General features: G+C 42.3%; 2 protein-coding genes, 1 long non-coding RNA gene and 1 pseudogene across 4 annotated transcripts; 2 read left to right on the forward strand and 2 right to left on the reverse strand.

Moving 5' to 3' along the window:
- Positions 1-5,765, reverse strand: LOC8068021 (annotated as a pseudogene).
- On the forward strand, positions 6,916-14,384 carry LOC8068023 (dynamin-related protein 5A). The gene is made up of 16 exons (XM_002456105.2): positions 6,916-7,217; positions 7,514-7,577; positions 7,663-7,767; positions 8,173-8,274; positions 8,820-8,870; positions 8,962-9,023; positions 9,311-9,401; positions 9,621-9,685; positions 9,915-10,109; positions 10,213-10,332; positions 10,714-10,784; positions 11,507-11,732; positions 12,244-12,294; positions 13,083-13,311; positions 13,526-13,665; positions 13,906-14,384. The coding sequence occupies exons 1-16, from the start codon at positions 7,089-7,091 to the stop codon at positions 14,032-14,034; spliced, it is 1,830 nt and encodes a 609-aa protein (XP_002456150.1). The 5' UTR covers positions 6,916-7,088; the 3' UTR covers positions 14,035-14,384.
- On the forward strand, positions 15,486-18,171 carry LOC110433425. 2 transcript variants are annotated; one of them, XR_002450851.1, is made up of 2 exons: positions 15,486-15,806; positions 16,207-18,171. It is a non-coding gene; the product is annotated as an uncharacterized LOC110433425 (long non-coding RNA). The 2 variants fall into 2 exon arrangements; XR_002450852.1 differs by having other exon boundaries at positions 16,395-18,171.
- LOC110434084 (long chain acyl-CoA synthetase 4-like) lies at positions 19,080-24,543 on the reverse strand. Its single transcript, XM_021457778.1, has 19 exons — positions 24,208-24,543; positions 23,868-23,931; positions 23,649-23,738; positions 23,456-23,512; positions 22,976-23,024; positions 22,715-22,791; positions 22,338-22,377; positions 22,152-22,246; positions 21,803-21,970; positions 21,609-21,719; positions 21,437-21,524; positions 21,219-21,285; positions 21,046-21,121; positions 20,817-20,934; positions 20,454-20,702; positions 20,021-20,160; positions 19,712-19,894; positions 19,484-19,603; positions 19,080-19,394 (listed from the first exon to the last, which is right to left on the reverse strand). Exons 1-19 carry the CDS (start codon positions 24,366-24,368, stop codon positions 19,359-19,361), a joined length of 1,989 nt encoding a protein of 662 aa, XP_021313453.1. The 5' UTR covers positions 24,369-24,543; the 3' UTR covers positions 19,080-19,358.

Raw genomic sequence — 25,028 nt, forward strand, 5'->3', positions numbered from 1 at the left:
TCAGCTGGAAGCAGCATCCTGCGTCTCCCCTGGTTTTCCTGAAGCTGCCTTGCGAATGAGCCTGAGGGACTCGGCAAAGTCGTCCAGGAACTGATGGCGATCCGGAAACTGTGCTTCATCTACCGACAGGACCAGCTTCACGGAGTTCATGTAATAAACTCTAGTAGTGCACAGTCAGCGCCTGCACACACATGCATCCACACCACACAACAGGATTATAACCACAGTCACTGCATGTTCTTCAGATTCAGATGCCGGGAGGAACTTAAGGCCTTGTTTAGTTGGCAAAATTTTTTGTTTTTGGGTACTGTAGCATTTCGTTTTTATTTGACAAACATTGTCCAATTACGGAGTAACTAGGCTCAAAAGATTCATCTCACAAATTACAGGTAAATTGTGCAATTAGTTTTTATTTTCGTCTATATTTAATGCTCCATGCATACGACCAAAGATTCGATGTGACGGGGAATCTTGAAAAAAATTTTGTCAGGCAAAATTTTGGTTTTTTGGCTACCGTAGCACTTTCGTTTTTATTTGACAAACATTGTTCAATCACGGAGTAACTAGGCTCAAAAGATTCATCTCACAAATTTCAGGTAAACTGTGTAATTAGTTTTTATTTTTATTTTTATTTAATGCTCCATGCATGTGACCAAAGATTCGATGTGACGAAAAATCTTGAAAATTTTTGCGAACTAAACAAGGCCTAAGTGTGGGTGCCCGTAGGTGCCGGGAGCAATGTAGACGATGGGGTTGCCGCAGAACAGCACCTGTCCCGTCGGCCCGACCATGTTGGAGAAGGACAGGGTGGTGTGCGTGAACATGCCGTAGCAGAGCGCAGCTGCTGCCTGCAAAAACAAATTCTCGCTCTGCAAACTCTGTCACTCTGTCAGGAATCAGGATGCGGCGACGAATCAAGATCGCAAACTCTGATACGGCAAGAATGCCCAGTTCTCTCCTCCAGTCACGGCACCGGGCGCCGGATGGAGATAGGAAAGGAAACCCAGCTAGCGCACCTTGATGCCGAAAAGTTTGAGAACCATGTCCCCGCTCCAGAAGGTGAAGTGAAGACCGACTCCATGGAGCTCTTCTTCCGGCGCGCGACCTTGGTCGCCGTCCGGACGTACTCGATGGGGTCATCGTGCTTGGCCAGGTGGAATGGAAGGGGATTAGCATGTAGCCCAGCTTGTTTCCCCATCTCGCGCCGTTGTCCTTGCTGGACTACATCATGCTTGCCAATGCCTACCAGTACCATTCAGGCAACAAGCACAAAAATGGAAAGTGTGTTAGCTCTAGCTGTGAGCAACGACAAGAAGAGATCTTCCACACTAGTCTGCTGTGATCAAAGAGGACGTGGTATGGAAGAGAAGCTCACATGTATATGTATGCCGGGCGTCGCCCGTAAGTTGACGAGAACAGCGGACCGCACCGTGATGCTCTTCCTGTCGCTTTGACCTGAAGATTTTGGTTTTGGCGTCAGTTATTCAGTTGCAAAGGTCCACAGCAATGTGATGAATCTATCAATCAATGCACTACCAAATGCCGCATTTCAGCACTTGGGCCTTGTTTAGTTCCCTAAAAATTTTGCAAAATTTTTCAGATTCCCCATCACATCGAATCTTTAGACGTATGCATGGAGTATTAAATATAGATAAAAATAAAAACTAATTGCACACTTTAGTCGGAATTGACGAGACGAATCTTTTGAGCCTAGTTAGAGCATCTCCAAAGGCTTTGGCAAATTGACTTGACATTTGTTGCTATTTGCAAACTCCCATAACAAAATGCAAAAGATAAAAATAGGTCATCTCCAAGGAAATTGACATTTGGACTTGGCAAAGGATAAAAATAGAAGGTCTCCAGGCGCGCGCTTTCCTCGCGTGTGACTTTACTTGCGCGATCGGGTTTGTAAAGTCATCCACAGCTTGGCATTTTTGCCAAGTTTGCTCCCTCATTTGTCAAGTTGCCCAAATTGCAAACTCCAAATACAAAACCGTTGGATACCTCTTTTGGAGCTTTTTTGGCAAATTACTTAAATGCAAACCTCAAATGCAAAACCCTTGGAGATGCTCTTAGTCCATAATGGAACAATATTTGTCAAATACAAACGAAATTGCTACAGTGCTCATTTTGTCAAAAATTTTGGAACTAAACAAGGCCTTGCTCACTTGTTCTCCGGAAATAGTACCGAGATAGAGCGCTACAGGTTACCCCAAAAAGAACATCATTTACAGTCTGAAAAAGTACAGGATACAGAACCCACAAGGGACAGTGACGTATAGGTATAGCGTCCAGTGGAACGAACGTAGAAGACGAGCGTACGCAGCTTTGCATTCTTGACGTACTTGATGTCGTCCAGGCTGAGCGTGCGGTTTCACGAAGCGCCTGGGCTGGAACTCGGTGCCCTCCTTGGTCCTTGCCCTTGAGCACCGTGGGCGCGTCGCCCAGCAGCGACACCGCCGTCGCGAAGAAGCAAGGCCACGTCCACGACGGTATGTCGGTGTGCCACGCCAGCACGACGAGCAAGGACAGGAGCCACACGGCCAGCGCCGCGGCCGACGAGAGCGAGAGCGGCCGCCGCCGACTCCGCACCGCGTAGAGGGGGCCCGCGCGTCGCCGGGCAGGCGGGGGCCGGGAGGGAAGGGAGCGCGCTCGGGTCGGCGGCGGCCTCGGCGGTGGGGAAGTCGATCCAGGACTCCGGGGCCTTGTCCGGGTCGGCCGACGTGGCGGCGTGGTCCAACTCGGGGACGATGATGTGGTCGTCCATGTTCACCGCTGTCCGTACCCACTTCGGCCTGGCATCCTTTTCCAACTCATTTAACACCTGCAAACCATTGTTGTGGTTCTCTCTCTAAACAACGAGGAGGAAACAAACAACAAAAACAACAACGTATAACTGTTTTTTCTCTTGAATACGCAAGAGAGCATTGCTTATCTTTATATTAAGAAGGAAGAAGCTATATATTATTACAAAGGGTTGCCTATGGCCAAAACTACGCGCGTAGGGGCTACATCTTGATTGTACAACTTTAAAGTCTCCGTGAGCAGCTGGCTACCCTCCTTCCACAGATGCTAGACAAGCTAAGCTGTTTGGCCCCGCCTGTATCCACTGATCTGCCTCTATCTTTACAAGAAGCAGGAGATCATTCACCGTGGTTGAGATCTCCCTTAAGCACCGTCGTTCTTTTCATAGTCTTACCAAAAGACTAGCGCGAAGAGTGAATTGATGCTGACTTTCTGATGCCAATGTACCCCTATCACAAATCAAAATGATCTACAACGCAAGAAGATGTTTTAATTCATTTCAGCTTAGTTAGAGGCTTGCAACATGGAGTGTTGTGTTTTGGGACTTGAGTGGTAACATTGTAAGGCTGTTTTTATGGCTTGTAATCATTTTTCTTTCTTTTCTTAGTTGATAGACAGAGTTTGGTGGGCTACAACAATGAGTGTGCTAGGAGAGTTCATGAGGCTAAGTTACACTCTATATCAATTCATAGAATTGTGGTTTTCCAACCGGAGATATATATTAACATCTACAAAAATATATCAATGCATTGTCATGACACATTTTATGATGAATTTAGTGAGACGAATTAGGCGTTATAGATATTATTAGTGTACCTTTCCTATAATTAACTAAATTTAAAGAAGTTTAATTAGGACAAGGTAAAATGACTTGTAATGTAATATAAATAGAAGGGGTACATATTTCCATCGGATGCTATAAAACACTTGAACTCTCTATACTTAACATTGTTAATTAACCACAAATATTTTGAGGTTGAGTGGCAGATCTAAACATTGTTTACCTAAATGGTCGTTTAGTCAGTTTACACACTGTTTTAAAGCTACATGACAATATATTATTTTGTTTAGTCACCCGTTACTACCGTTTAAATAGCCATTTTGTGCGTTTAGGTGTCTCTTTAGTCCGAATAATAGCTAAATACAACAAGTAATAGACTGTTTACTGCATAGGATAATGTTAGATCTATGTCAAAAAAAAAGTTTGTGTGTTAAATTTTTCTAAAATATACTTGTTAAGGCCTTATTTGAATGTAGTCGGAATCCAGTCCAAAACATGTGGATTCAACCACATCCAAAGCCTAAGATGATTTAACTTTCCTCTTCCACAAAGAAAATCTAACAAAAAAAAATGGGCACACATCTCAGTTCCTACTTTTCTGCCGCAAGACGTAGATGTTAAAGCATGCATTGTAACGGCATAGACCGAGTTAGTTTGTACTAGCTTGACCGTGTGGCCACGGCATCCCACATTCTCTGTCCGTGCACTCCCTACACCGGCTATTGTAACTTGTATATGTACACACCAGAGGGCAACATGAATTCCTGTTGGCTCAATCTCTCTTCAGGAGATCGTATCGTGGTCGTGGAAAAAAGCAGACTCCAAAGACCTGGCAATCTGACATGAGTGAACCACGCATGAATTGGCACTTCACCAGCACGATCTCGCGACAACCGTCGAAGCAGCCTAGCTACTAGGAATTTTTAACTTTTTGCCACTCTTATGGGGAGCACTCCTCCGTTTGCCAGCTTTGTGCGTGCTCTTACATATTTGCCACCGCATTTAGTTGAGCTGCTACGCTTTTACCACTCTCGCTGATGTGGTATGCCAAGTGGTGCTTCCAGCATGGAACGTAGCCTGGAGCCCTGTTTTGGCATGGCAAATGACGCCGCTGCCCTCGCCCTCTTCTTTTGTTGTGAGGCTGCCCTCTTCTTCCAGCGTGGAACCGAGCCTGGAATGCATGGATCAAAGAGTTCAAAGACTTGCCATTAGACTCCCTAGCAGATGCAATTAGGATCAAGACATTAGTCCTCATGGAAAAGAGAAGGAGGATTTCAAGGGCCATGTCACAGGGTGGAGCAGCTCCGGTTTAAACATATACTTTTCAACTTTTATGCCACACATATATAGCGAAAAAACTAGACAGCGATAAACATATACTCTCCTACTCCTTTTAAGTCCTTAGCAGTAGGAAAAAGATAGAGGTTATCAAGTCAAGGTAGACAGGTCATAAGCTGCTCATCCGTCACACGATTCACGACCACGTAGTGCAGGAAACCCTGCACCGGATGGGGAGTGGATGGTGAACCGTGGACTTACGTACCTGGACGCTGCAGAAGCGTGGGTGGCAAGCGAGCGTGGCGGCGACCCTGGCCCGCGCAGCACCGGCAGGTCGACCAGCGCGCCGAGGCCGAACACGGGCACGATGTGGCAGCGGAAGTGCGGCTCTGGGAACAGCCGCCCCGTCGTCGGGCTCACCGGCTCCTCCTCGACGGCGGCGGGCCAGCACACCCCCGGCCTGCTGCTGCATGCTCCCGAACTGATCAATCGCCGCGGACGCTGTGGCGCGTTTACCGACAGCGACCGCTTCCGCAGCAGCGTGGCGCGCGCTGCCGGGCACCGCCGCGATCCATCGGCGTCTCGCGCGAGCGTACGTGTGCCTTCTTCCTAGTTCGGACGTGGACGACGACTCGGCGGCGTACTCTCCTTGTTCGCGCGGCGGAGGTAGTCTCCCGCAGTCTCCTCTGCTAACTAAAGCTAGCTAGCAGTGGCGTCCGTGCCGGGGAAGTGCGGAAAGAAAACCAAGCGCGCGCGCTCTCGCTTGCGACTTGCGCACTGCGCTCGCTTTCGTGCGAGCGTAGCCGGTTTGGCGCGAGTGTGGCTGGCTGACCGGTGAAAACTCGACGCGACTGAACGATGATCGTCGACCGGGGCGGCCGCCGCAGCCTGCGCCTGGCATCGCGACGTCGCGTACTCGCGTGGCTATAAACGGCAGCGGCTCACGGCGTGCTGTGGCTGAATGTGCGGCCGCCAGACACGTGTGGCTCTGCCTGGCTGCTTGCCTCGGGCCATCGATGGTCTGGTCGCAGCTCTTCTACAGAGTCGTGTCCAAGTAAAATAAAACGTAAACTGTTGAAATATTGAGGATTTTTATTAGTTTGTCTTATTAAGTCAAATAATTCTAGGTCATTTTTGAAAAATAATGCTAAGTTTAACTTCGTATAAAGAGAAGAGTATTATTAGCTGCTACGATAACAAAGATTTAAGGTCTAAAAAGATCTAGTGCGAATTCATCTCCCGTTTAAACTGTATAAACTCTAATTTGGATCGCAGGATGTTGATCTAAGGGATCGTATGAGAGAGGTGGAAGAAGAAATTTGTAAAAGTGTGATTAAGAGCGGGCGGTTAAGTGCAAAATTACCCAATCTTTCCGCGTCTCTTGGATCAACATCTTGTGGTCCAAATTTGAGTTTGCACAGTTTGCACGGGAGATGAGTTTACACTAGATCCGTTGCCTAAAAAAGTATAGCTCACAACATATTTAACTACGCTAATTTGGTGTCATAGATATTGTTGTTATTTTTTATAGACATAGTCAAACTTATGATAGTTGGACTTACAATGACTCAAAATTTCTTGTATTTTAGGATAGAGAGAGTATATATATATATATATATATATATATATATATATATATATATATATATATATATATATATATATATATATATATATATATATATATATATATATATATATATATATATATATATAGCTAATATACATAATTATTTTTTCCACCTTGAATTCAGATGCAGGCACAGATAGTCGAAATACGCACTGAGCTAAGTAATAATTCAAAGGTACCATAACTTATTCGGCTCATTTTTCATCCCTAAATATGTGCTTTCTTTGTTTAAAATTGTAAGTCGTTTTGTCTCCTCTGGCATATACTCCTACGACATGCACGTAGATATCAGTTATATTTAGGTACGATACACATGAAACTCTTGTTGGGACTGTGGTCTTTAGAATAATGACACGTGGCACCTGGTCAAAACTTCGAGTCGAGGCAACTCCCCAAGCGAAAACGTCGGAGCGCACAAAAACCAAACAGCTCCTCTACTGGCACGAATGCCCGTCAGCTCGTCTGCAGCGTGCACGATCGAACACATCCCGTTGCGCACGGCCAGGCATCCTCGCGAGTAATCGGCGGGCGTCTCTTCAACAATCGACCGCGCCCAGGGCCCCCGCCGCCTAGGGTTTCCGGCGCGTGGATGCCATGGAGAACCTCATCTCTCTCGTCAACAAGCTTCAGCGCGCGTGCACCGCCCTCGGCGACCACGGCGAAGATAGCGCGCTCCCCACACTATGGGACTCGCTACCGACTATCGCAGTCGTCGGCGGCCAGGTGACAATAGCGCGATCTCGTATTTGCCTTTTCTTTTCCTTTTTGTTTTGTTCGCTGTTCTTCGACGCGATTTCTTTTTTCTGAACAGGCGATGCTTGGGTTTTGGCTATATATGTGGTGTGGAACCCTAGTTTTTTTTTAAATGCCCGCTTAGTAGTTATTGTACTAGTCATACATGCGAAGGATAGTTCAACTTCATACTTTCATAGTAGTTCGGAATTTCAGAATTTTGGAATTTAACTAACAATGTGGGTTTTGACATGCCAACTTCCATCGTTCGCTGTTACGTATGACAGAGTTCGGGTAAATCCTCGGTGTTGGAGAGTGTGGTTGGGAAGGATTTCCTACCTCGGGGTTCAGGTACAGTGATTTCGCGGTTACAATCTTCCCAAAAATATTAGTACTAAGCCCTTCTGTCCAATTTTGTGACGCTTGAATTCTTCAGGAATTGTTACGAGGCGTCCCCTGGTTCTGCAACTTCACAGGATTGATGGGGCAGGAGAATATGCAGAGTTCATGCACCATAAGAATAAAAAATTCACAGATTTTGGTAAATCCGATACTCAATTAGTCAATTGTTGCTTTGGTATGTTTGATCATCTGAACTTAATGATCAATTCGTAAATAAATATTGCAATTGCAATACGGAACAACATTGAATGGTAAGGTCTAAATGCAAATTGAACCTCATGGCACTCTGTGGCCTCAAATATTTTTTCACAAAGTGAGCTAATGCTGCAGGGTTACGTTTGCTCACTCATGTTGCTGTGCTACTTTAATGGTTTTATCTTGTTTCCTTAATTCTGGATTGAATTGTATATTTCATGAGAGAAGTAAATGTTTTAGTGGCTCAGTTGTCTGTTTAATTTCTAGTACTACTTAGTTATGCATGCATGTGACTGGCAACAGTAATAAAATTTCAAAGGTCATAACTGATACACTCACGCTTTTACAGCCCTAGTGAGGAAGGAGATTGCTGATGAAACTGACCGAGAAACTGGCCGCACAAAGCAAATATCAACTGTGCCCATTTATTTGAGCATATATTCCCCAAATGGTAAGACCACAATCCTGGCAATGTGTTAGCTGAGTTTATACTGTTTGCCATTATTACTTTACCACATCTCCATTGTTCAGCTTTGGTTTTGTGGGGTCTGGGATTGGGTTTTTTTAACCCGCAGCTTGATTGCTTGAACTTTTCCGAGTTAGCCAGTGGAGCATAATTGTACTTAGCAGTTAGCAAAAGCTACCTTTACAGCATCTCCCTTCTTGAGACTGGTTCAACTGGCTCAGCCTACAATACTATTATAACCCCTATTTTTGGGATATTTCCAGTGGAAATGTATGTATTTTGTCTCTGAAATTTATATTTGGAAAACCATGTTTTCTAGGAAAAAATATTTGGAAAGCCATAAAAAAACAAGCAAAATAGTGCTGGGAAAATCCTGTATAGATGCTGACGTTGATCTTTTGCTGTAAGAAACCTGTGTTCGATTGCTGATTGTTGTAAAATCCTACACCCTGTTGTTTTTATTTTCGTTATATTTGATGAGATTCTGCCATTACCTCCATTTTTCTTCTAAATATTTTTACCCATTGCAGTTGTTAACCTTACTCTTATTGATCTTCCTGGGCTTACTAAGGTAGCTGTAGGTAAGTCATTCTAAATGTTGAGATATAGTCTTCTTTATTCCTGCTGCAGTAGTTTGTGTTACTAACTTGCAGTTATGTGTTCTGATAATAGAGGGACAACCTGATAGTATCGTGCATGAAATTGAAAACATGGTTCGCTCGTTCATCGAGAAGGTACTTTATAATAACCCATGCACATTCTTTTCCTTGTTATTGATGACCACAACTTCTACTTTCAACTGAATTAAGTGGTGACTGGTAATCACGCACAAACTGAGAATTTTTTCCAGCATATTAATCCAGTTTTCCCTCTATATTTTAGCATGCACCAGTTTACATTTATAGTGATCTTTGTGTTCTGCCGTGTTCTTTTCTCTTTTGTAAAGGTTATGCTTGAACTATCTTTTATGTTGTGTGCATAAATGTTATGCATAACAATGGTTCTGTATTTTTTTTTGTAGCCCAATTGCATCATTCTTGCAATTTCTCCAGCCAATCAGGATCTTGCAACATCTGATGCAATAAAGATTTCACGTGAAGTTGATCCAAAAGGTATAATACAGCTAGAAACTTAATGAAGAATGTGATGAGCAGTGTGGTTTTCAAGTATCTTCAAAGATAATGTGATTTCAGATTATGTCTGTAATCTTCAATTGATGTGTAAACAAATTCATGTAATTTGATAAATTAACTTCGTAGACCTAAATAGACTAACATAAAAAGAACCATCTGATTTTTTTTATCGAGTACTAATTTGTTGAATTTAATTAGGTGAAAGGACCTTTGGTGTGCTTACAAAAATTGACTTAATGGACAAGGGCACAGATGCAGTTGATGTAAGTTCATATATTATTACTCAAAAATGTTTCACAACAGTTGATATTCTCATGAACGATTTGGTTCTTTCACTACTCTGTGATGTGTGATTCTGTCCCAAAAGTATTAGCCTAACAAGAATGATATGCGCTGACCTATTAGTCAAAGCTTCTTATCAAGGCAGCGAACCACTAACTGTAATTTATCTTATAACATGTGTCCTGATTTTAGTTGAGTTGTGCTTTGCAGATACTAGAAGGAAGGTCCTATCGACTACAATTTCCATGGATTAGTGTTGTCAATCGTTCCCAACAAGATATAAACAAGAATGTAGACATGATTGCTGCTAGGATTAGAGAGCGTGAATATTTTGCAAGTCTACCAGAATATAAACACCTTGCTCACAGAATGGGATCAGAGCACTTAGCAAAGATGCTTTCAAAGGTATGTCACATGATTTATTTGTGATGTCTGGATATGTGCAATCCTATTGAATTATTTGTCTTGATGACCCCATGATTATTTACTAATAACCATCATCCTGCAGCATTTGGAATCTGTGATTAAATCAAGAATTCCAGGGATCCAGTCTCTAATAACCAAGGCCACTGCAGATCTAGAAAGTGAACTTTGTCGTCTTGGAAAACCCATTGCTGCAGATGCTGGAGTAAGATTTCTACATGTTATCAGTCTATGAATAGATATGCCACTTCATCTTATCGATCTACATATGTGATGTTTATCTTTTGAAACTTATTTAGCCCCCAAAGTTAGTTTTTCCATTCAGGGTGTACATGATGGGTCTTTTACTAATTATTATACTATGATATCATGATTTGCTTATGCCAGTTGCCAGCTAGACATAGCTTATATGCTGATATGCATTTGTCATGTCCATTCAGATGGCATGCACACATTTATGGTTTTCTTGTTTTATAGTTCTAGCATAAGGCATGTTCTCACTAGACACTATTACATGCACAACAACTATTCTGCAGCTAGTCTTTCAGGTCGTCTATAAGTAATTACACTTCTTCCTGATATGCAGGGAAAGCTGTACACTATTATGGAAATATGCCGCATGTTTGACGGTATCTACAAGGAGCATCTAGATGGAGTGTATGTTTCAAACATATAGCTTTCGTTCATTATGTCTTTTGAGATATTCCATTGAGTACTACATTCAAAATTTTGAGAAGTTTTTTGTTTTTGGTAGTATGGATGCAAGCTATCCTGGGGGAAAACATTCTTCCGTCGTTACATACGTTATATTTTTGCTACTGCATGGAAAATATCCCCTTGCAATTAGCATTCCTAGCTGCAATACTGTGAATTGTGTATATAGTATAAGGGTCTGGACTGTGAAACTGTTATACTAGCGATAGCTCCTCATGTTCAAACCGGTACAGGAAACTTGTAGTTTTTCAGATATGCTGGGGTGCCTGAACATGAGCTACAATATTTTGTTTCCAAGGTTGTAGAAATAGGAATTTAGCACCTATATAAACGTGACGTTATTGTATTGTCCATTAGATTTTACCTAGCATCCACAGACATTATGGTAAGAAGAGGTAGTTAACTGCACATTTCAATAATTGCATATTTGCCTGTTAAATTAGTTATGTTTAAGAAATATTTTCTTCATCGGAACACTGAAAATTTGCTTGCATGTGTGCTATTTCTCAGCTGCCCGAACTACTCTAATTATAATCCATAAGAACAATTTTTGCATAATCATTTCATTGATTTATCCAATGGTTAAACTTCTTTTCCTCCTCTTATGTTCTGCAAGGTTGTCCACATAATTTTTTTTACTTATGTTACTCCTTTTATTTGGACAGGCGTTCTGGTGGTGAGAAGATCTACTATGTCTTTGACAACCAATTTCCAGTGGCTCTTAAACGGTTGCAATTTGAAAAACATCTTACAATGGAAAACATAAAGAAACTTATAACACAAGCTGATGGATACCAACCACACTTAATAGCTCCAGAGCAAGGATACCGGCGTCTAATAAAGTCCTGTCTAGTTAGTATGAAAGGTCCAGCTGAGGCAGCTGTTGATGCGGTATGTTGTGCATATATGCTGATTTGCTCAATAATTCACATTTTAATTAGTTTTCTGCACCATCTCTTGCAGTTATCTAATTATTTTTAATATGATGTGCCCTGAAATGCTTCATATGTCCAAAAAGTCAAAATCGAATTCACTTTGTAAATATTTCATTCCTAGCACTGTGAACAGTCACGCTTTCGAAAATGACTTATCTCATTTGTGTTTGGGCCCACACCACATTGGTCAGTGTTTCACAGCTAGTTTTAATTGTTGCACCATGAATTTTCTAACTTTCTTGAGTTGAAATAGTAGAAAGGCAAAACCTTTGTTCTTTGTCAAATCCTTGTATTTTTTTATTCACTATTTTTATGTAGTTTGGGATATGATAATCCCCACCGAAATAGTTTAGGTTCTTGACCGAAATAGTTTAGGTAGTTAGTGTTTACTTATTTAACAATAGCATTGCATGACTGTTTTCCTCCAGTTCCAAAACATGATAGTTTTCCACATGGGCATTTGGCAGGTCCATGCAATACTCAAGGAGCTAGTTCACAGGGCTGTAAAGGAGACACATGTATGTTTTCTTCTCTCTTGGTCTATTGAACTATTTTTTTTTTGAAGTTCAACGGGGGGAGACTTTCCCCACCTGAAAATTTATTTATATGGCTCAAAAGGCCTCAATGTACAAAGAGTGACTGGGTCTCTAGGACAAAGACCCTTGCATTTACAATAGAGTTTGAGGTTGAGATTGAGATCAGCAGAAGAAAGAATGGGTTAGCTTCCCCCTAGACCTTGTCTTGCCATTTCAAGGAGATGACACCAGGCATCAGCGATTTGCCTTTTTGAGGGCTTCATCCTTGCACGCCAATGCTCTGCGGTTGCCTTGCAGGAGGCAAGAAGTTGGTTTGCGTTCATGAACTCTTGCCTGAAAATTGCTGCATTTCTTGCCTTCCAGAGTTGCCAGCATACCAGAGCAATGTTGAACTATTTTTTCAGCACCTACATAGTTTTATAATCTGCTTGTATGGTGTATACTTGTGGTGAGCGTATGTACTGAGGTAGGATTTAATGCATCCTTTTGTTTTCGTCTTTTGGATGGAGTGGGTGAATCGTTGTTCTGATTTGATTTCAGTTATATTTCCTTAGTGTTACAAAAAACTGCTGTGAGATATCTACCAGGAATTCAGGGTAGCTTTGGTGTATATATATGCAGGAACCTGCATCTGTGTATATCATTCAAGGATATAGTTTAGTGTAGAATATAGCAATAAAAGTGATGGGAAGTGTTACTCAGAATAAGAATATCCTGAATGGCAGCTTAACTTAGAATTGGAGTTAAGTTGTTTGACTGCGTTCTTGCAGGAGCTGAAGCAGTTTCCGACTCTTCGTGTGGAAGTAAGCAGTGCAGCTTTTAAAGCATTGGAAAGAATGCGGGAGGAGAGCAAGAAAAATACAATGATGCTTGTTGATATGGAGTGCAGCTATTTAACTGTAGATTTCTTTAGGAAGCTTCCTCAGGATGTTGAGAAGGGTGGAAGTCCAACACACTCCATCTTTGATAGATACAATGATTCGTACCTCAGACGAATTGGTAAGGGCTTCGAAGTTATTTAAGCATTTTCCATTACTGTTAAACAACTTACTGTTGCTTACGGATTATTATGTCAAGTTCTCAATGCATGACTTGTCACTTGTATGTGAAAATAGTTCTGTTCAACTGATGCTGTTTAATGTTCTTGGAAATAACTTAATTGCATGATTATTACAGCATAACATCCAATTTCTCTTGCTATCTTACATTACAGGTAGTAATGTACAGGCATATGTCAACATGGTATGCTCAACCTTGAGGAACTCCATCCCCAAATCTATCGTTTATTGCCAAGTCCGTGAGGCCAAGCGCTCACTACTCGATCACTTCTTTACGGAGTTGGGAGCAAGAGAGGTGAGTTTATTTCTGCACCTTGCATTATGTCAACTTTTCTTGACATGAACATAAGGGTTATTTAGTTCTTGTAGCTGAAGTGCTATGTAGCTTGTCTGTGTTCAGAGTTCACCGATTCACCCGTACATCTAGTACTCTTAACAATTTTTTTCATGACATTTGAATACAAGCATGGCGTCTAGCTAATGTGATTTTCGCATTAATACATGGTCTTTGAAATCTCTGTCATTTGCTGTGCAGACCAAGCAGCTTTCTAAGCTTCTTGATGAGGACCCTGAGGTCATGGAGCGCAGAGCTAAGCTTGCGAAGAGGTTAGAGCTATATCGGAGCGCCCAAGCAGAAATCGAGGCGGTTGCATGGGCCAAATAGTGTCCTTTCGCGCTTCCACATCTTTTAGCCGATTTTTCTGGTGGAACCATCTATGATTTCGCTTTTCTCTGTTCCTTGGTTCTAGTTCATTGAGTTCAGGAGGTAGTGAACATCAGATGCGCTGGATCTTGTTAGCTAGAAGACTAGAAGTTAGTATGTCATAGCGCCTTTATGATCTGCCTGTGTGCTGAAAACGATTGCCATCTGTTTTTAGCTAGGTCGATTCCGTTGAGCCGAAGTGAAGCAAGTCGATTGCACGTTTACCTCCTAGTCGTTTACAACACTGGGCCTAGATGGATATGTAGTGCTAACTACTTAATTAACGAAACCGGTGCTGCGGTATTAGAAAACTGACGTGACTTTACCCATCAGTTTTAGAAGTTTTAGCTAAGACTAGGTGACACTTGGCACGCCTGGTTGTGTCAGCCAACTGCACACGACAAAGGGACAAGCAAACCGAGAATAGCTTACCCGAGCGACATGCAAACAGAGAAAGCTGCAGCTCAACCGAATTGTACAATACGACTTGCATTGCTTGGGTTTATTTCATTTTGCGAATGACCTGAATTCTGAACAATGATGATGAGGAGCCGAGCCCATCTGGGCCTATGAGCCGAATCCAGTAGCCCAACCCAACCAAAGTCAAAGCGGGCCTGGGATGGGATAGCCACAACCTTTTTTTAATTACAATTCAGCCTTTTTTTGAATAAATTCATATTTAGCCCTTTAGATAAAAAAAAACTCAACTTTAGATTTTTTTTTTCAGTGCCGTGATCTATGGCGCCGAGATAACACATCTCGGGCTATAGGTCACACGACTCGAGACTGAATAGCGACATGACGATGATATTGCGCTGATATGGCATAATTTGGCGCCATGAAATATGACGCTGACCTCAGCGTAGCGATGTCTAGCGCCGACCTCGCCATGCTTGAACTGATCGTCGCCCACACACGGGCTGCCGAAGACGATGGCGGTGACGGACTGACGGGGACCGTGTCGTTGGGGTTGGGACCCGTGGACGTTGACACCGTTGGCGACGATGTCGATGGCGGTGAGCGTGGAGAGCGCCGCGACGAGGCTGTGGCCGGTCAGCGTGATGCAGTTCTCGCCCTTGTACACTTCCAGCAGCCTTCTAACCTCACTCAACACCTGCATGCATAGATTACTCGTTCACGTTCAGCAATTGTGCGGCCAGAAGGCGAGCAAACAATAAGAAATTGAGCTCCATTGTGGTAGGAAGCGATGCGTCTCCTTTCCAATCCAATCAAGAAGGCCGGTTTGTCGCTTCGTCCATCCTTTCCCTATCGGGGTTGATTAAAACCCACTGCCCTCCGCTCGCACGAGAGCAATCGGAGCATTGGTGGCCTTTTCGCGTGTTGACATCTGTCTTTGACCATTTTGCAAAAAGACCCTTCAAGTTTCTATAATTAATCTGCAGTCCAAACCTTTCTGCTCCACTTTCGGCCTCCCACCCCCGGAAACCTGCCCGACATCTCGATCCCTCTCTCCTCTCCCTGCCGTCGCTGTCGTCGTCACCTCCACACCTCAATCCCTCACTGCGCAGCCGTCACATAGCCATCCCTCCAGGCCGCGCGAGATCTCGTGGTCCGGCGGAGCCGCTTGAGATCCCGTGGTTCGCAATCGGTCAGACCTCATCTCCCCTACGGTGTACGATCAAGGAACTTGTTCTTCCTTCTCCTTACCTCAAGCTCCCTTGGTGCGGGATGGAGGGCAGGTCCTCCGCGTGGATCTCGGTGCCGGCTGTCAGGTTCGTCTTGCCTCGGCCCCCCACACTCGTCTGCGTGGTGGCGTGCCTTGTCCAGTACCATTGGCTCTACTATATCCTCCTCCTGTCTTGACTCGACCTTGGCTCTCCTCGCCTCTAGATCCAAGACCAGGTGTGTTGCGCAATGCAACGTATGCAAAATTACAGACCCTAGCTTGCTGTACTATTTTTCAATTAAAATAATGTACTAGGATTTATACAATTTCTGAGATGAATAAATATTATTTTGCGTTGGTGTAGAGTGTTTTCTAGAAAATATATAATAACCTGTATAGATTTGTACATTTGTTTTCCCAATCGTACAAACCGAACTTTTTTCTAATCTGCACAAATTTAGATGAGCATGATTTAATTCTGTGTTTTGACATGTTTGTTATTACAGGCTTGTTGTTGGGTCAGTTGGTTAAAAGAGAATAAACCATTTCAACTTCATACCGTCCTTTGAAATTATTACGAGCCTTGGAGAAAGCTAAAATAAAAAATGTAATTGCAAATTAGAGATGAGGATGCCATTCTTGATGTTTCTGGAAGCAATAGTTTTACTGACATATGTTTGATGTTTGCAAACAGAAATTGCTTAAATGAGTTGTCCTAAAGGGCACATGGAGGCTGAGTTATCACCGGTAGCATATATACTACTTGCCAAGATATTCATTACCTTCCCACGGGGTAAAGTGATACGTTATAGATTTAGAGCTATATAGAATTTGTAGCTTTTGACAGATCTGTGTAATGTTAGTTCTTCCATTGTTCAAATAGGCAGATTTCGGCTCAGTGGTTTGTGTACATGGTATTTAAGCGTCATATGTTGAGAATAAATTATTAGCTCAGATATCTAGCTTCACTGTTAAATGAATTACATGTGAGCTTACCTAACCAAATATATTATTGTCTACTTCCTGTTCTTACTGTCTGGTCATTTAAATTCTATTGTGTTAGAACAAATCAACATAAATTGTCTGCATTCTCTTTAAATATGTGCAACCATTTGAAACAGATAAACATGCTTTAATCTTTTAGTTTTTTCAGTGTTTGGATCTCCAGTTGAATACGCGATTCGGATGCCAAGTTGTAGGTATTTTCTTTATGATATGGCTTGGACCTTTCTTCTGCCCATGGTGGTGAACTGGTAAGCCAGATTTCTTTGTATCCTTATCATGCGTGTGTGCTTAATACGAGATCCACAAGCTTATGAATTATCTTGTGATAACCAAATCCCCTGGGTATTTTAGATTGAATGCCTTTTGTGCTTTGAGAAATAGCTTGACCTCACAGTAAACTATTTGGAATTTTCAAAATGCAGTGACTATTGGTGAACAAATAACTGAGGTGCATAATCCTCTTAGAGCAGCTGAGCCCTTGCTTCTATAGTGGTTAAGCTCTTCTCTTTTGTTTTAATGTTAGGATTCAGGGACAATTTGTGCAATAATTATTGTTCCAAAAGTCAATTTATGTTCATTGCTAGGATTTTGTCAACATCTATTTTGCATAGTGTCTGTGTGCCTGATCAGGGACATTAAACTTGGTCAGTTTAATACAAAATTAATGTCTTCCTTTCTGTTAAATCATTTTGAGGCATTTTTAGGTTGTCAACCAATTCAATAGCACTGGATATTTGTTATAATAAAATTAAATTATTAGTACTTCTATTGGAGCTTTAGCCTATGATTCCCTTGAATGTAGAGTTCTAGCATGTTACAGGATTACAACTCAATTTCTAACTACTGAAGATTATTTTTTCCTGTAGGAGCAACAGAAAAGAATTAGGAAATTCATCCACATACATCTGATATCCTTTTTGTAGACTATTTATAAGTTTTCCTCTCTCAAATACATAGTCCTGTGGATGTACATCCTGACATTGCTGCCATGATAGGTTTTGGTGGGTTAAAACATAGGCAAGGTTCATTTATATAATTGGAGCTTGCACTTTTACACTCAGTTATATATATATCCTTCACTTTAGTTACAATAAAATATTGGCTTTCTAGCATAATCTGATGGAGGTGGCTATCGGCTTTACCTTTGGTCTTCCATTATCTTTTTAGCAAGAATACTTTTGCGGCTAAAGCGAAGGATCACCTTATGTTTGGATCAGCATTTCTAAGCTACCGGCTATAGTGTTCGGTTGTTATGAATTCTAAGGTGTTTCTAAGGTGTAATAGTTGGGTATGTAATGTATGACATAATAGCTATTCTAGCATGCATGTAATGAAGGATCTTGTAATTTATGGCTAAACAGAACCATAACAACTGTGATGGCCATACAACTTGTTTTTATATTCAAATGCTTCATGATTTGTACTAAGTATTTAATGATATGATATATGATGTGATGCTATGGTAATAGTGGTGATAAATATACTTTGTATCTTAGCTATATAAATTATGCATAGATTGTTTTGTACTCAAATCATTGTAGGGCGCCCGAAGGGTGCCTGATGTTCTAGTCTTTATAATTCCAAAACAGTTTGCAGTATGTTACTCCTTGCTTCTCCCAAAATTCTTGTGGACACCAACATCAAGATGTTCCAATCCCAACAAGATTCTAAGACCTTGTTTAGTTGGGTGGGTGAAATTTTTTTGGGTGTAGCACTTTTGTTTGTATTTGATAATTATTGTCTAACTGTAAACTAATTAGGCTTAAAACTATGCAATTAGTTTTTTGTTTCGTTTATATTTAATGCTCCATGCATATGACACAAGATTTGATGTGATGAGAAATCTTGAAAAGTTTTGGGGTTTTGGAGGAAACAAGGCCTAAGTTCAAAAAATTTTAAGATTCTTCATCACATCGAATCTTTAGACACATGCATGGAGTATTAAATATAGACGAAAACAAAAACTAATTACACGATTTGTCTGTAATTTGCGAGACAAATTTTTTGAGCCTAGTTAGTCTAAATTGGACAATTATTACCAAATACAAACGAAAGTACTACAATGCGCAAAATCAAAAAAATTTGCCAACTAAACAAGACCTAATCCATACAATTTGAAATGGAGGAATTACTTTTGATAGAGCTACTGCTGCATGAAGCGTGCGTCCGAACCAAAGCGCGAATGATAAAACAGGCTTGTGCATGAAGCGTGCGTCCGTGCCTAGGGACCTGCGGTTCGTCTCGCTCGCACATCGGCGGATGACACGTCGTGAGCGAGGAAAGGCCGTTTTTTTTTTCAGTTTTTTTTTTTCGAGATTGGGCCATTCATCCGTATTTCATTAAGAGGTTTAGCCGGGGCATGGGCATACGCGTATCTGCAGAATTACTGTTTACTTGAGCTAAAAAAAAGAATTACAAAATTGCTGCGTATTTATATGGAAACACTGACGGGCGCATTCACGCAGCTCCACTATGTACGCCAATTTCAGGAGGGATTTCTAGCTAACAGCATGTAGCATAACTTTTTAATGACACAATTTAACGCAATAAATAATCTCCATTCACATTAGAGTCTGTTTGCTGAAGTCACCGGCTAGCAGTGAGTGCACTTTGATTCTCCTGCCGTGCTGCAACAGGTCGAGCTGTGCCGAGCCTACTTCATGCTCTTGTACATACCGTCAATGATGCTCTGCGTGAAAAGCGACACAAAAACGCACACGAAGGTCAGCTTCACCAACATCAATAGTCCAAGCGACTTACTTGAAACTGCGCCCATACCTGATAGTGTTTCAGCAGCTGAGGCCGCTTCTTCTTGTACGTTGGGGTGATAAGATCGCGCTCCATGTCGAATGGTGCGGGGTCCAGATGAACAGCCCTGATGAGCTCGAAGCCTTTGAGCTGTTGCACCAGGATCAAGAGAATGACGATGCGTCAGATCTAGTTGTGCGAGCAGCAATATCATTCTAAATAGATGGCGACAGTTTTGGTTTCGCTCTCATTACTTACCTTCTTTTCTTTCCCCATCTTTGTAAGTTCTCCCAAGACGAACTCTTTCGCTTTAGGGTCTTCGCATATCGTGGCAAAGTCTCCGGTTACCCCGTTCGACTCTGCCCAACGTTCCAGTGCTTGCTTGTTGGGGTTCACAACTGCAACCAGGCTTGACTCGAAGCTGTTGCCGTAGACCCAAATCTGAAGATACCATACCAATAATGATTTACACTTAGAAAATTAGTGGATAGATTATGGAGTTATTTGTAATCATTTGCTGCAGAACACTTGATTAAGTGTGTAGATGAAGGCTGTTTTGAGCTGTACCGAATCAACACCAGGAGTTTGACCAAAGATGTTCTCCAGATTCTCAACCGCAACGTACTCTCCTTGTGAGAGCTTGAAAATGTTCTTCTTGCGGTCAATGATCTTCATGCTTCCGTCGGACTGCCACTCCCCAATGTCTCCTGCAGTAACAAATAGTAATATTTGACAGTGAACAACCGTTAGACGTGGAAAGATTTCTGCACTTCTGGAAAATTTCAAAGGTATTTCAGATGGCAAGTCAAATCAGGGTCTCTTTCAAGACAGTTATCAATGATCTTCCAGTAGTTAATGCACACCACAAAAATGTTGACAAAGCAGGGCTATGAAAGCACCGGTTCACTTAGACATTTTCTTGACTGCCAGTGTTGCTGTTGCTGACAAGGACATGTTCCATCAGATGCTGCACGAATACTGGAACAGGGATCGATGATACCTGTGTGGAACCAGCCATCGACCAAGACTTCGTTGGTTAGGTCCTCTCGCTTGTAGTACCCCGAGAACAAGGTGTCCCCTCTGATGCAAATTTCCCCACGAGGCATCTCGCTTGACAGTGCATCGTAACCCATCTCAGGGACAGATTCCAGGCGTACTTCGACGTATGGGACTGGAGGGCCGACAGTTCCCAGCATGGACATGTTGTTCGGCAAGGAAACAAAGGACCCAGCACAGGTTTCCGTGAGTCCTAGAGAGGGAGAAAAGCATAAGTGATTAAGATTATCAGACATTTTGGGCGACTGCTCAAAGTTTTATTTCATTGTCAATTTGGAGCTGTATATTTCGGTGTTGATGAGGATACCATATCCTTGAAGGACATGGGAGCATGTCACCACACGCAGATACTCCTCAACATGTCTAGATAGGGGAGCTGCGCCAGATAGAATCAGGCGAACCCTTCCACCTAGTCCCCGTTTCACCTATATATATAGAATACAAAATAGCAAATCAAATAAGTAAATCAGTAGCAATAAGAGATCAATCTGACTTCTGAAAGACTGAAATCATAACTTCTCGCCATTTCATCATACCTTGGTGAAGACCAGTCTATCAAAGATTGCAGCAGCTTCTTCATGCTTGCTTCCCTTCAACATATTGCCTTGTTTGCTGCATAATCATTTGCAGTAAAAGTTAAGAGTTTGATCACTCTTTAACTACTAAGTTGTACCTTGGTGCATATAATAAGATGTAAAAACAGCATTACTATTTGTAAGCAACATTGAACAAGGTTTTCTTCAAGAAACCACCAGCTGTAACTTTATCTTGCAATCCTGAATCAGAGAAATAGAACATCAGTGTCTGGATTAATGTTTGAATAACATAACAGTAATCAGATCTTTCGAAAACATAACAGTAATCAACATTGCTGCTATCTGCTAGAAGGTATGGTAAAAAATAATATTTAATCAAATTGCAGTATACCTCCATAAATTCTGTCCAGAACACGTGGAACAGCACAAAATACTGTTGGTTTGAGTTCTCCAATGTCTTCAACCAAGAGTTTGACATCCTGAAGCAGAATGCTTATTGATCAAATCGCGCTAATAAAAAAGGTAGCGAGTAATAGTATAGAACATGTATTTTGTATCCTTACCCCACGCCAAAATCCGATTGAAGCACCATGGCGAATGAACACCTCCTCAATCACCCGGTCAAAGATATGAGCAAGTGGAAGATATGAAATGTAAACATCATCCCCGTGAAGCTGATAGAACAAAATAAGATTTTTGTAAAAGAAAGAAACAATGCATTGGGATAGAACACAGAAACAAAATACGAATGGTCTACCTGCTCGTTTGAGTTGTTGAGGAACTCATCTACTGCTGAAACAATGGTAACAATGCTCTTGTTCGAGATTAGTACTCCCTTGGGATCACCAGTTGTCCCACTGGTGTACATTATTGTGCATATGTCATCCTTTTCCTTGGGTGGAAGTTCAAACTTCTCTTCACCTCCCTGTTGTTAGAACAGAAAAGATTAATCTTTCTAACTGATATATCAAGTCATATTTCTTACAATGATGCCACCAAAAATGTATAAGTTTGAAACAGAAAACATGCCTTAACACAAGTAGTATTCTTGTAACTAAGCATTTATTCATTCCATCTGTGATTTTTTCAGGAAGGGAGAACCTTACCAGTTGCAGAAACTCTTCCCATGAGTAGATGGACAAGCCATTCTGTTCAACTTTTTCCTTGTGCACGGGATCAACCTTACCGAAGCTAACAATTGCTTTAAGCAAAATGAAAATGAATGAATATCAGTAAGTCATATCCACTACATTATAGCTTATCCACACATCCAGGAATTTTCTCAAACTTACTCTTCAAATATTTGGTCGCGTTGGGAAATGTCTTGAGCATCTGAAAAGAACAATGAATTATTTGAAATGCCCAAACAAACAAGCTGGTACAAGGTATTCTCGCTAGATCAGGCAAGTTAAATGTACACTATGCTGTGGATTATTCTAATAAATCATCACGTACTATTTTGTTATCCTTTGAATATAAGGAAAATGCAAATAATGATTTTAGATTCCTGCTGCAACATTCAAATGTTGTATGAGAAAAACTTATAGGTTTGAAATAGGTGATAAAAAAATGTCTTGTTTTTGTAATAACAATTTATAAGTTGCTTTAAATTTTATACATATATGCTGACAAGGAGATATTATCAAAAGGCTCCAATAAAGAAGCATACCTCTCCAACTTTCTTTTCCTCAACAAAAGCAATTTGTACCTCTGCATGGCACAATACAAATTCTACTGCCCCAGCACCTACAGCCATAAAAGTTGACAGTAGATGAAGCAGACAATGTTATTAGCTTACCCAAACAGGATCTTTACATGCGTGCGTGTCAGCGTGTGTGACTGTACACATGTTGTGATTTGACAATTTGCTTTGTGAACATGATAATTCTGAAGAATTTTCATTGCCCTATAGAAAAACAAAAAAGCTTACCAAGCGTGTCATACAGTGGAACACAGTAAATGCCATGGGCATTGCAGGCCTGAACAATTAAGCAATGGAATGCATAAGCAACAAGTAAAAAAGGTGATAGCACTGTGAAAGTTGTGATATGGTCAATAAACAAAAAGCTGCAGAAATTTATTCATAAAAGACAGTAGACGTCTGGCATCTACATCGATAGAAATTCACACAAGCTTTTCTAGAAGCGTGTTATCCTCAAAAGGACCAAACAATTGACAAAGTCAAAACTATGTGGTAAAGAAGAATTACTTTCCAATAAATTCCAGCATGCTATGTAACGTTGCTCTTGCCATCTTTTTCGTTTTTGGAACAAGAAAAGTTGTATCAATAGGACTTGTAGTTATGAGGCTAATAGCCTTTTCTTTTATTCAGCATCTGGTGATTACACAGTACCATCCTATGTTTCTAGTTGGGTTCCGGATATTGCTACTACTATAATAATAAGTGCACCTGCATACTGATGACCCACTCAGGAGAATTGGCTCCATAGATGCCGCACCGACCGCCCTGCAGACAATCATACATGCAACTGTGAGCGATCCATGCTGCATGGCGGATAATGGAAGAAAATAAACGAAGAACCATTCATTCTAGCCTCTCACTATGGAAGATCACGAGCAATAAGCTAAGGAAACGCCCATACCTTGCCGACGCCACAGCTCCGGATGGCAGCCCCAACCTTGAGCACGGTGTCGTATACCTGCTTGTAAGTCAGCCATGTGTAGCTGCCAGCCTGAGGACGCGTGAGACAAAGAGGCGACAGTGGAACTCATCAGAACATATTAAAAAAGAAACACGGATGCAGGTATGGAACCAGCACGGGCGCAGGTATGGAAGCAGGCTGCGGGCCACGAGCACCAACCTTCCCGTCGACAATTTCGCGGCGGCCCAGCATCTTGTTGTCGGGGTACTTCTCGACGGACATGCTGCACGGAGTCACATCACGCGCACGCGCACGTCACCACCGGGTTGGGAACGAACAAAATAATACAAATAAGAATTTCAACAATATCTAGAGAGAATTGCGGTGGATTCATGTCGATGGTGAGCGCAATCCGCAGGTTGGAGAGGCCGGCATTGCGAATCCCAGGGGGGAAGAGAATAGATAGATCTATCTGTACGCCTACGTGCGAGGAGCAAAGCGGCTGGGGAGGAGATCACGCACGCGCGGCGGCGGCGGAAAACGGACGAGGACGACGTACCGGAATATGTCCCAGCAGCAGTCGAGCCCCGGCACGGCGGGCGGCGACGCGGAGTTGTCACCGGCCGCGCATCGGTACGTCGGCCCCGCCGACGGCGCCCCACCCGCCGCCTCCTTCGCCGGCTCCACCTCCACGAGGTGCTTCATCGATCCCGCCACCATCTCTTTCGTCCTCCGTGCTTTTTTTTGTTTTTCCTTTTCGAGCAAAAAAAAAAACTCCCTCCCTCTCTCGCCTTGCGTACGCGAGCGCACGAGACGAGCGGCGCGTCAGGCTCCCGCACGCAGCAGCAGCAGCGGCGGCGAATTTATCACGCGGCGGAACCGGGCTCTGGTGTGATGCGCAACGGGGCGAGCGGCTCTATTTGTATCCCGGCGGCACGCGGCCCACCCACGAACCCGATACACACACAGGAGTCAGCGCCTCAGCGGTGGAGTATACTACGGCACAAACTGTTTTTTTTAAAATAGTTTTATGAGTGACTTTCTATATGAAGCTAAGCTATTTTGGAAAAATTGTTTGGCAAAATAGCTTCACCAACTACTTCATGCATAGTTGAGAGAGAGAAATGAGAGAGAAGCTACAATAAACTACTTTTTTTCAGCTTCATCCAACTTATGTTTTTGTGAGAGAAGGAAAAAAACAGCTTCATCATGAAGCTGTTTTGAAAATAAGTGTTTGGCAAAGAAAAACGCTCATGAAGAGCTGTACTTGCGTTCTGCATGGCCGGCTTGCCCGCGATCGCCAAGGCTGACCTGACCCCGTTAGCCAAGGAGGAGGGGATACGGGACGCATGGTTCAGAATTTTAGACGGGAGCCACTGT

This window comes from Sorghum bicolor, chromosome 3 (genome assembly GCF_000003195.3).
Source record: "Sorghum bicolor cultivar BTx623 chromosome 3, Sorghum_bicolor_NCBIv3, whole genome shotgun sequence".
NCBI classification, from domain to species: Eukaryota; Viridiplantae; Streptophyta; class Magnoliopsida; order Poales; family Poaceae; genus Sorghum; species Sorghum bicolor.